The sequence below is a fragment of the Euprymna scolopes genome, chromosome 4 (genome assembly GCF_053919585.1).
Source record: "Euprymna scolopes isolate OS-2025 chromosome 4, ASM5391958v1, whole genome shotgun sequence".
Taxonomy (NCBI): domain Eukaryota; kingdom Metazoa; phylum Mollusca; class Cephalopoda; order Sepiida; family Sepiolidae; genus Euprymna; species Euprymna scolopes.
This window is the reverse complement of record NC_136485.1, coordinates 179924929-179937689: the sequence shown is the minus strand read 5'-3', so window position 1 is coordinate 179937689 and position 12761 is coordinate 179924929. Positions and strand designations below refer to the sequence as shown.

At 35.7% G+C, this 12761-nt stretch overlaps 1 protein-coding gene across 6 annotated transcripts in view; it reads left to right on the top strand.

The window, feature by feature from the left end:
- The window catches only part of LOC145270473 (small ribosomal subunit protein mS29-like), a 536140-nt gene that overhangs the window by 357937 nt on the left and 165442 nt on the right, over positions 1-12761 (top strand). For all 6 annotated transcript variants that reach the window (XM_080126119.1, XM_080126129.1, XM_080126147.1 and 3 more), the window contains one exon: positions 4973-5077. In XM_080126119.1, the coding sequence (XP_079982245.1) occupies positions 4973-5077 (105 nt within the window). The remainder of the gene's footprint in view (positions 1-4972; positions 5078-12761) is intronic.

The following is a 12761-nucleotide window of genomic DNA, read 5'->3' as shown; positions in this document are numbered from 1 at the left end:
TTGTTTTTTTGTTTTTTTCACTACTTTTCAGTTGTTGTTCATTTTGTCTTTTGCAGACATTTTCTGCCATCGTTGTTAACATTCTGAAAATTTTGAACTAAGCCTCTTTTTTTTTTTTTTTTTTTTTAATCTCCTGAGACAGGCTACCGTCGTTCCATATTTTATGTTTTTAAACATTTTATAGTTAATTATCCTTAAAGTCATTTCTCCAAGGATTGAAATCGCGATTTCCTAAGTAGAATTCCAGATAGTGTGCTAGCCGAAGGGGTAACGATTTTTGTTAGGTGTGAAATGGATTAAATAAAGCATCAAGTTGAAAAATTCCACAAAACAAACGGCATCTGCAGAAGGTTATCAAGTACAAGGGAAATGATTACGATAATCCGAAAATAATATGAATGACAGTTCATTACAGAAAAATATTTTTGTTTATAATTTTTACCCCAAACAATACCACTTGAACGTAAGGAAGTACTACTTGGGTTTACGTCAAACAGGAGATGGGGGGAGGCTATTTTCAAAGTACTATAATAGAATGTGCTCTGATTAATTTGTAGCAGCAAAATCCCACTTCTTCACTGTAGAGGTCCCTTCCGTCAGACTGCTAGACTTTGGGATCCCCCTACCATTTCCTACTTCCCTGACTGTACTAATCTGCAAAAGTTTAAATGTTATGTAAACAGACATCTGGCTGCTCAACTCCCCCCCCCCCAGTCCCCTGTTAGACACAATCTCAGATGGTAGCCCCTTACGTTCTAAGTGGACAATATGCGTGGTTTGGAGTGAAAAGAGTTAAAAAGAAAAACATTACAAATAATTTAGCTTGTAACAGGAGTTAACAATTCCCCCGTTATTTATCGCCTGTACTCTTTACTTTAATGATTATGTTGTCACAGTATTAGCATCATCTGAATTGAACTCGTATTTCTTCATCTCTTAACCATTTACTTATGAAAGGAGATGGATTTAAAAAAAAAAAAAAAAACGGAAAGGAAGCTGAGGAGTGGTGGGGAGGCGGTGAGACGCACTTGAGAATGTTTCCTTCTTGCTAATAAGAGATATGTGTGTATTTCACTTCAGCATTCCTGTCCACCATGGCGCGCATGCGTGCTGATTATTATTATTTCTGTCTGTGTAAAGATGACTGTTAGCTTCTAGAGAACCATATTTAGATTGGAGTACATGAACTACGAGGAGGGGGGGGGTCGTTTGAGAGAATGGAAGAAGAAGAAAAAGACAGAGCACTGATCACAAATGCTTATGGCATGAATTTCCATTACTGAGAGTGGTTTATTGTGCCAACAGTATTAATGCAATCATCTTGCAGTTTCCTTTTCTTTTTTTTTCATTGTTTATTTTTGTTGTTTTTTTTTAAGGGGGGGTCTATTTTTATTTTCTAACTTTTCTGACACTTTTACTCCATTTTACATTTCAGTTCATTTCAATATTTTTGTTGATTTCTATCATTTTTTATGTTTATATTCATTTTACTTCAGATTTGTATCTTGTTTATTTTCATGGTCAATAATTTTTTTGTACATATGTTATCGCCTCCCTTATATCTCTAACTCTTCACTTGTCACTCCTCGCTTCTCTCTTTCTCTTTTTCCATCCTGTCTTTCTTTCCATCCTGTCTTTCTCTCTTTCCATCCTGTCTTTCTCTCTTTCCATCCTGTCCTTCTCTTTTTCCATCCTTTATCTTTCCTTCTCTTTCACTCTTTTCTTTCTCTCTTTCCTTCCCTCCAGTCTCATTCTTTCTTTCCTCATTCTCTCACTTCTTCACATTTCTACCATCTCTTCTATCTTCCATCTTCTTTTTTCTGCCTCTATATCTCCTTTCTCTCTTTTTTCCTCCCTTTCCTCTCGTCCTCTCTCCCATCCCTTCTATCTCCCTCCTTTCCTTTTCTCCTTTTTTCCTCTTTCTCTCCCTTCCTCTTACACCATTCACTCTTTTCTTCCCTTCCTTCTATCTCCCCCCTTTCCTTCTCCCCTTTCCTCTTCCCCCTCCTCTCCTTCTTTCCTTCCCTCCTTTCCTTCTCTACCTCCCTGTTCTTCTTATCTTCCTTCCTCTTCTTATCTTCCTCACTCTTCTTCTTCCCCTTATCTTTCCTTCACCCATATTAAACATCCTTGAAAAAAAATATGATTTCTTAAATAGATACTATTCTTACACCACACGGATACCAAACATTTTCCTTTTCAATCATTAAAGATGTGTACACATATATATATTTTTATTATTATTGAAAATTCAATTTATGTTTTTATTTTTGCTAAACAGATTTTAAATTCGTGTCAAAAAGAATAGATGCTATGACAATGACCGTCATCCTCGAGCGAAAATCTTTAAAACTTTTCACATGATCTCAACATTTTCTTTTTTCCCCCCTTTTTATCTGTAATGTTACTTGTATGTCATTGCTAATTTCTCAAGCTTTAACGCAAAGAAGGCAGTAGGTTATTTAAATTTAAAATGTCATCTCACATTCTCTGGTAATATTTTTAGATGTTTCTGTGCCCACGAGACGCTTTGTTCGTGGGTCACTTGCTTTTACTTCCCTTTTACTTTTTCATTTTTTTTTTCTTGAATCAAATTGAATAGGCACTCTTTTTTGTTGCATCTAACAACCATCTCTACAAGAGAATGTCTCTGTCAGTCAAACGTTTGAAATTGCATGACCTTTGGTCTGTCACATCCAAGTTTGAAATTGCATGGCTTTTTGGTCTGTCAAACGTTTTAAAATAAGTTAAAACACAAAAAAACTTATTCAGCTAGTTAGAACAGTGACTTATCTTGTCTTTAATAACATTTATTTATTATATACCTTCTTTTTTTTTTTAATTTTTCGTTTCGTTGTCTATAGTAAAAAAAATGCTCTTACATTGGGATAGTTTATTTTATTCTCGTTCACATTTCGTACTTATAAAAACTTATCAAACTTCGTGTTTCAAAATACACAGAAAGAATACCCCCCCCAAAAAAAAAATTAGTTTAATGTTTACTTTTCCTTGAGTTGATTTATTCTCATTCGTGAATAATTCTTTTTCTGTCACATTGTACCATTTACAATGCGATATCTATATTTATCGTTAACCATGGCAACAAGAGGAGAAAGACAACCGTTGATTTGTTATTTTAGCCATGAAGGTCACTGTCATTCTTCTGCTATTCAGTATTTTTAGCATGGAACCAGAATTCTTTCTATTGCAATAAGAAATCGTAAATAAACCAAGTGGTGGGAGAGCTTTCTTTTGAGAAGCTGACATTTTCTATACGTGTCATGTGATCCAAACTCGTTACATTGGATCTTTGTAATTACACGTTGCATTCATCGTGAACTTATTTTGATGTGTTAGATTATGCCAGGGCAACATCGGCTGGCTTTGCTGATAGTCAATTTTCTAAAATTCTGCAAGGCAACCCAATATCGCCCCGCATAATCTAACGGATGAAGCCTTTCCTTGTGGTGATAGTGTGAGACCACATGCTTGCCCGCTCAACAATGATCGTTGACCCTAAGTTTGCGTGCCGTGAATTTCTTTCATCACTTCTGGCATGTCACTGTCTCTCACATTGCCAGCTGCCGAGAGGGGATGCACAGATTCACAAGTATAAAAAAATAAAATAGAACACAAATTCTGTCACATTCTGCAAGTATCAGTTGCACTCTGAGTGCGTGTGTGTGTGACACAATCATGAGAAATAACCTTCTGAATACTAAGAACCATAATTACTTATGTTAGATACTGGCAGAGCAATGCTGAAAGGTGTGCTAGTTGACGATTATTGTGGTCGTTATTAATATTTAATAGTCAAGGGAGTGTGCGCAGGTTTACAGGTATAAAAACCTATATACTCAACAAAGTTTTGATCTATAAACTTGAAATTTGTTGTGTAGGATATTCAGATATGTGCAAAACTTTTAAATCACTTTTCATCCAAAACAAAGGGGGTTGCTAAGGAGTCAAAATTGAAAAATTGGTACTTGGGAGGGGGGGGTCATCGGATTTTTCTGTTTGTCAACTATTTCACAAGGTTTGAAAAAACTTCTTAAAGATCGCGGCAAGCTGGTTTAATGGTTATCATACTTGACTCACTGTTTTTAGGTTTTGGTTTCGATCTCAGCTCAAGTATTTTTTTTTTTACTTACAAGAGGTGAACTGTATAGCAAAAACATAATACTCGCATGATCATGTCCCAGTTCTGTTTTTTTTTTTTTTTTTAACGAATTTAATGTTATGTTTAATACCAGGCAATGCCAAATACATCTTCTAGTTTATCTATAATTACATTTAATCCATTTGTTCCACTGATATCCATTATCACCAAATGTGGAATAAATTCTTGTATATTTTGTGGTAATGACCAAACTACTGTTACGACTTGTTTCTCATTAGATAATTATGTAAATATAAGCTACTAGCTGACAGCCTGCCGTTACTTGGTTGTACAATACGCTTAAACATGATATTTTAATTTATGCAGATTGCATATGGATTATTATATATTACGATGAATAATAATTTGCGCCCCCCCCCCAATAATGATAATGTCGTTCATCAAATTTTGTTTGTGTTTGTTTACAATATGACAACTGATATTTAGGCTTGATGATAAATGCCCTGGAAAAGTTACCATCAGATTCAATGTCATAGCACAGTGGATAGACATTGAATTTCTATGATCTCAATCCTACCCAAAGCCAGCTAGAGGATCAGTTGGCCAGAACGTGGTGAGACGACAACTATGGAAGGCAGTAATTACTGAGGATACAGTTAAGAGACTCAGCATTTTTATCCCGTCGTGGTTAACCACCTGACGAAGGCCAGAGGAATAGTTGACCGAAGCGTCGTGAAACAAAAGCTATAAAGATGAGGATAACAGTCCGCAAATAAATAGATAAATATACAAATTGTATATTTAGTTTCTACTTTAATATCATTTTTAAAGAAGTTATTTCTTTTTTTCCAGATGAAACACAAAATCCATCATGAAGGCTTATTTTACACGGTGCCAGAAAATGATAAAACAAGGATATTCGGTATGAAAGGCCTGAGTACAGATTTTATGAGACAGGTAGGTTATCATTTTCATCTTGATATCTTTTAGTTCTCACATTCCATCAGCAATGTTTCTAACCAATGCAGAAGAATTTGCTGTTTTCTGAGTTCAAATCCATCTAACACATTGTTGGCAAGTTTTTTTGTTTTTGTTTTTTTTTTGTTTTTTAGCTCTTTACATCAAGTGACTTCATGCCTTGTCTGGAGCAATTTAAAAATATATATCCATACACATAAAGTTGACATTTTTTCGTCACACTGATATGCATATTAAAAACCTACTTTTTGTAGTTAAACGTTATTAAAACTAACTTCTATTCAGTCATGGATATGTGAGCGACTTCATGAAGATTAACTAATTTGCATATTTCTTTGAAAAACAAACATTAATTATTTTATGGTTTCTTATTTGATTATTGGTTTTATCTAACTATTACACTCAATTTTATTGATGCATATTTTCTGCATTATGCATATCTACGTAGCATTTAGGATGAAAAAGTATTAGTACGCATGTGCGCATATATAATATTAAATCAAAGATGAGAAATAAGTTATATATAACTTTATTATATCATCAGAACAATAAGCAAAAGTTAAGCGGAAATTTAAGGAAAAACCTCTTTAGGCTATGCCATTTCAAAGCTAAATGTTTCTCATCAGAAGAGGAGAAAGGCCAAAATTATGCAAATAAAGAAAAAAAAAATGGCTTAATGACATTTAAAAATGAAATGAGAATGAAAGAATAGGATAATATAGTAAAAAAAAGTAGGTGCAACATATGCAGGCAATATTTAAAAAAATATAGCCACTATGAAATAATTGGGATCATTTGAAGAAAAGCCAATAGTAAAAGAAGAAAGGAAAACATGAAAGATAGAAAAGAAAGTGGAGAAAGGAGGGGAGGAGATAGTAACTGTGAATAGGAGATATAGAATACATATATAAATGAATAAAACAATAAAATAAAAGTAAAAATAAAAAAATCTGAAAGTGAAGAAAACAGAATTAGAAGAATGTTAAAAAAAGGTGTTTAAAATAAGTTAAAAAATATGATAAAATAAGTTCCAGTGAAATCTTTAATTTAAGGTTTTAAGGCAAAGAATATGGTAACTGTTTACAAATCCAACAAGGTAAAATCTCGTGGAGCATCAAGTCCCATTGATAACATAATTATTTTATATATATATATATATATATATATATATATATATATATATATATGCTAGCATTTTAGCCCGACGTTACCCTGGTGTTTTTGGAGATGTATGTTGAGCAAAAAAAAAAAAAAATAGTAGTAGGAAGGCAGGCTCAAACCCGTACCGCGAAGGAAGAAAAGAATGGGGAAAAAACGTGACGTCTTTGCTGTTATGACCACCACCGAACCAGAAGTGACGTAGGTTTAAACTAAGGCTAGACAATCGAAAAGAGAGGATGACTTTCGACAATATCAGCGAAAAAAGTGACCCCTCCCTGTAGAAAAGGGCTCAGTTGAAGGTGAAGAAATTAATGTTTTTAGCCAATTTTTCGATATTTGTCGTTTGGAAGGTCGAGCTTAAAAACGATACTGATCTTGTGAAAATTCGTCGCCTCTGTCGAAAGTTTTAGGCAGACATGCAAACATACATACATTTATATATTGGTCACTCAAATTTCCGACCCAAACTGATCAAAAAACTTGCCCTATCTCTGAATACCCTTTATGTAAAATTTCAAATATTTAGACCAGAGATTGTCTGAGTAATTTGGTACAGACCGCACCAGTCAATTTAAAAAAAAAATTTTTTTAAACTTTGACCCCTATTATGACCCCCCTTAACATTTATTGTTTTGGGCTCAAATCAAATTATTAAGTTGGATCCATGTCCAAGGAACCTATATCTAAAGTTTCAAGTGTTTAGGCCCAAAATTGGCGGAGAAGTTTGGTAGAGTTCTTAAAGGTCAAATCGTTGAATTTTGACCCCTTAACAGCTAAATTTCTGTCCAAAAACCGATTACAAAAATGTTCCCAACTCTCAATACCCTGTATATCAAATTTCGAGTCTTTAGATTGAAAATTGACAGAGATATTGTGTAGGGAAATGTACAGACAGACAGACAGACGTACACACACAGACACTTTCACTTTTATACATATACTAGCATTTCAGCCCGACGTTGCTCGATAGTTTGGATGTGTGTGTTGAGCTAAAAAAAAAAAAAAAAAAGTGGTAGTAGAAAGGCGGGCTCGAACCCGTAACACGAAGGACGAAGAGAACAGGGAAAAAACCTGACGCCTTTGTCGTTATGACCACGGCCAAACCGGAAATGACATAGGTTTTAATTAAGGCTAAACAATAGAAAGGAGAGGATTACTTTCAAAAATATTGGCGAAAAAGCGACCCCCCCCTGTAGAAAAGTGCCCAGTTGAAGGTGAAGATATTAATGTCTTTAGCCAATTTTTCGATATTTGTCGTCTGAAAGGTCGAACTTAAAAACTATACTGATCTTGTAAAAATCCGTCACCTCTGTCGAAAGTTTTAGGCACACATGCAAACATACATACATTTATATATTGGTAACTAAAATTTTTTGACCCAAACCGATTAAAAAGCTTGCTCTATCTCTGAATAACCTTTATGTAAAATTTCAAATGTTTAGACAAGAAATTGTCTGAGTAATTTGGTAGAGACTGCAGAGGTCAATTTTTTTAAACTTTGACCCCTATTATGACCCCTTAAAATTTATTGTTTTCGGCTCAAATCAAGTTATTAAGTTAGATCCATGTCCAAGGAACCTATATCTAAACTTTCAAGTGTGTAGACCCAAAATTGTCGGAGGAGTTTGGTAGAGTTCTCAAGGGTCAAATCGTTGAACTTTGACCCCTTAACAGCTAAATTTCTGGCCGAAAACCGATCACAAAGATTTTCCCAAATCTCAGTACCATGTATATCAAATTTCGAGTCTGTAGACTGAAAATTGACAGAGTTATTGCGTAAGGAAATGTACACAGACAGACAGATACACAAATACACAGACACGTTCACTTTTATATATATATATATATAGCTAATATGTTGCTATATAATTTAGCTACTTGGGGCAGTGATTAGTATGGCTATGATAAGAGAATATTCTTTTCATTATTTTGACTCTTAAGGTTGTATCAATTAATATCTTATGTTTTTAGATAGTGATGTGGTTCTCAGTTAACTGTGTTGAATATATACTCGAGTCAAAACAATGAAAAGAATCTTCTTTTGTCATAGCCCTCGTGATTACATTTGGATAAATAACAAAGTTCTCATTTAGATAGCTTAATAGTGCAATACTAGAGCTATAAATATTTTTCTTTCAAGATATCACATTAATAGGGATGCAAAAGAACTTTTAAACTAATGTTTTGTTTTTTTAACGTGTTGAAGCCCAAGCTTGTGCAAGTTATAATTGATAAACAATTATATCTTTGTATGCCAACATTCGGGGCTGAAACAATTGTATGCAATGTTGTGACCAATAAAATAAAACCTTTCTGAAAATGACAAGCGTTATCCGCCTGATAGTCAGGGACCCGAACCTTGGATTAACCACTAAGGAGGCTGTCCTATCAGCAGGTGCAAAGTACTGGGGCTGCTGTATTGCCATTTGGTGAATGGATTCTGGACCATGCAGTAGCTTCTGGTGGGGCCTCTCGATGCCATACTAGTGGGTAATTGTTACGGCTTTACCTTATCATTAGCTACAAAAAAAAAAAAATTCTTCGTTTCTTTTTCTCTCTTAGTTTCCCCTCTCTGTCCTGCTCTAAGTAAATCTGACGACCTAGTCCACAAATTCCAAAATTTCATCATGACAAGTTTCAAGAAAAAATACACGATTAAACCCGGTTCTCCAACTTCCAACGTAGACCCCTACTACCATGTCTCCTTCTCCAACATCAGGGGTCTACGTTCTAACATTTCAGAGGTTGAAACCCAATTACAGGAGACTAAACCAGACCTTTTATTTTTAAGTGAAACTGGCATTGGACAGACTATTTCCCTAGAAGAGTTTGCAATTATAGGATACTCTAACTTAACTTCTAAATCTGACCCCCAAGATCGCCATGGGCATGGAATATGTGCCTATATTAAAGATAGCTTTCCATGTGGTAGGAACATCTCCAGGGAAGATCCTAACTTACCCTATATGTGCTTCCGGGTTGCTTTAGCTCACACTACTGCATTTATATTTACTCTCTATCGCCCCCACAACAGCGGAGTTACTATCTTTCAAAGCATATCTGAGAAAATTGACCAAGTCCTATCTGCTTATCCTTCAGCTAACATTCACGTATGTGGAGACTTCAATGTTCACAACGTCGAATGGTTGACCCACTCAAACAAGACCGATGATGAGGGGAGGTTCTGTCATGATTTCTCCATTGCCTATGACCTCACTCAGATTGTTCAGGAACTCACCCGTGTGCCCGACAATGACTGCCAGTATGCGAGCCTACTAGACCTTTTTCTCACAACTTGCCCTGAACTATGTTCAGTTTCTGTTCTGTCGCCTCTTGGATCTTCCGACCACTCTGTTGTATCAATTAAGATAAAAATGAAATGTAATAAGTCCCCAGACGTACCTCTCCATCGTACAGTATATCGATACACTAAGGCTGACTGGGATAGCTTCCGTACATTTATATCTGATCTACCTCTGCATTCTATGTTTAAAAAGGATGTGTCCTCTATAGTATTAGACCTGACTGAATGGTTAATTGTAGGTATTGTCCTTTCACTAACCCGACAAGCAGCAAAATCCCACCCTTATTCTGTAGACAGTGTAGAGATCCCTAAATGTTGGATAGCCTTCTACTCTAATAGTTTCTTCCCTCGAATTGTTAGACTTTAGAATTCCCTCCCGGGTCCCTGCTTCCCTGATTATACCGATATGCAGAAGTTCAAGTGTAATGCGAACAAACATCTCACTGCTCAACTCCCTACATAGTGTCCATGTAGATTTATTCCCAAATAGTAACCCTTAACGTTCAAGTCGCACTATGTCTTTGGGGTGAAATAAAAGAAAAAAGTTGATGCGAGCTCAAAAGCTTTAGATGAAGATGGCATGACAAAAGTCCTCAGAAATTGGAAAGTTTGCATTTATTTGCGGAAAGTAGTCTAATGCAACTTAATTTCTTGTAAGCATTCGGTACACAAAAACTAGATTTAAAAATAGATTAATAGATGATCGGCAGTTTGTGTGTAAGAACTGTAGCACAATGGAGAAAGCTAGTCAGATGCAGAGAAAGTATATTTTGGATTGCAAAACTATTGAGCTTATTTGATGTCATTGGAGCACAAGAAGGAGCAGTTGCTAGTGTGGCTTGGAGAGTTAGGAGTGAATGGAGTTTAAGGAATTTGTTTCATTGTTAATCAGCAAAGTGTTACTGCTGCTAATCAAGGGAAGGACACAGTATGGAAATGAAACCTGGCTACTGAGGGTTGACGACGATGAATTTAGAGAAATGATATGAGAATAGTATAATAGAGAAAAATTAAATTTTAATAGTATAAGTAGATGTTTGCACTATGTTGGTTTGATCACATTAAAAGAATGGCTAAGAGTTCTTGTGTAAGTAAATATAAGAGTTGAGGTAGAAGGTTCAGTTTCCAAGGAAATGTCAAGGAAACCATGCGAAGAAATGCAGATGAATTTGAAAGACAAAGGGATAAAATTTTGTCAAACATTTTTTTTTTTTACATCAGTTCACTTTAAACAAAGCTTATTGTCATGGAGACATAAGGGGGTACTGTTATTAAGGCCAGATTTATAAGAGTCATTCTAATTGAGTAGTTGTAAAGGTAAAATTTCACATATTGGTACATCAGAGAAGGCAAGCATTCTGGCGAAAGAATCCATTTTGAGAACGTCTACAGTGGAAGAGTGGGATTTTTTTTTGTTAGTGGAGTTGATTTGTGGTTATTTATGTTTGGAGTGATACAATTGCAATAATTTTATTGAACTACATCGAAGTAATTGCAAAGCAAGCATGGGATGCAACATTGTAGCAAATAATAATCAGTTATTTTTTACAGAGTTTTATGCTTCAAGCAAACATAGTAAACATCGCTTTGGAAAGATTCTCTCTCTCTCTCTCTCTCCATTTGTTTTCTTGGCGTGCGCTCTCGCTCTCATTCTCTATTTTCTTTTACATTTTCTTTCTTGTATTCTCTTTTTCTTTTACCTTCCCTCTCTTGCATTCTTTCTTTTTCCCTCTCTCTCTTTCTTGTGAAGTTTTTTTTTCTTTTGCAGTTTCACTCTTTCTTTTTTGCACACTTTATTTGCTTTTTTCAAAAATCTATACTTCAAAACTTTTACTTCAGAGTGAAGGAGTGTCATTTTTTTTTTTTTTTTTTTTTTTTTTTTTACATGGTAGTCACCACTTATCAAGGCCCGGAAGCCACTCAATAATAATCAATGGGATAATATCGTAGTAATCGCTAGTAATGGAGATTTGATAAAGTGTCTTACTTAAGGGGTCGGTTTATCAGGAATTTGTTGATGTTGGACTTGAGGACATCCAAGTTGTAGTCAGGTGGGAAACAAGCAAACGGAAGAGAGTTCCACAGGCGTGCACTTCTAAGAAAGAAGCTTTGTTCATGGAATTTACGTTTTGATTTAGGCACAGATAAAGAGTGGGGAAAATTATTGACAGTGGTTTCAGCTAGACAGGTGATTTTCGTGAAAGATTGGCGAGAGGGGTCAGAGATTGGAGCTCAGACGAGCACTTGCCATGGAAGTAACGATAAAATAAAGACAGACTCGCAACATCTTTTCTGTGGGAGAGAGATTGCAGAGAAGAGAAAAGAGCATCCCCCACTAAGCCACAAAGTCTATTTTGTACTCTGTCAAGGCAGGATAGGCTGTTTTTATCAGCTCCTGCCCAGATGTGGCAGCAGTACTCCATCCTTGGACGTACTTGGCTTTTATATAGATAGAGAATTGCATCAACAGTGAGATATCTTCTGGAGCGGTAGAAGGATCCCACCATCTTTCCAGCAACCTTGGCAACAGACTTGATGTACGTGTTCTATTTCAGGTCAGGAGTAAAGATCAGACCCAGAAGCTTGTTAAAACACGGAGCGTTCCCAAGATGAGAGCCATCCATTTCAATTGATGCCAAATGGGGATCAGAGCGTTGATGATGTAAAGATAGAAGCTTGGTTTTAGATGCATTAAAAGTAACCAGCCACCTCTTCCCCCACTGTACCATGAGCTCAAGATCAGAGAAGAGAGAATCAGAGAGAACTTTGTCATTTACGGCCTTTGATGTGTTGCCATAGATGGTCGTGTCATAAGAGACACTTTCCTCTTTAAACTATGAATAAATTATAATTGTTTACAAAAATAATAATATAAAATATATATAAATCTCTTTCTTGCTCTTGAATGCTTCAATCTATTGGATTTGCATTCTTGCTGTCTCGGACCCCTCTTTCTCCCTTAGAACTGCCAGTTCTCTCTCCCTTGCTCTCATTATCTCAAACATTCCAGCTCTCTCTCTCTCTCCCTCTCTCTCTTCTCTCACATCTCTTTATCTTTGACCCAAGAGTTCTACCTCTCTCACAATCACTTTATCCCTCCACTCCAGGTTTATCTCCTCTCTCTTTCCGTCTCAATCTCCTTTCAGCCTTTTCTCTTTCTATCCAATATTCTTATCTTCGACCTTACCCATTTACATT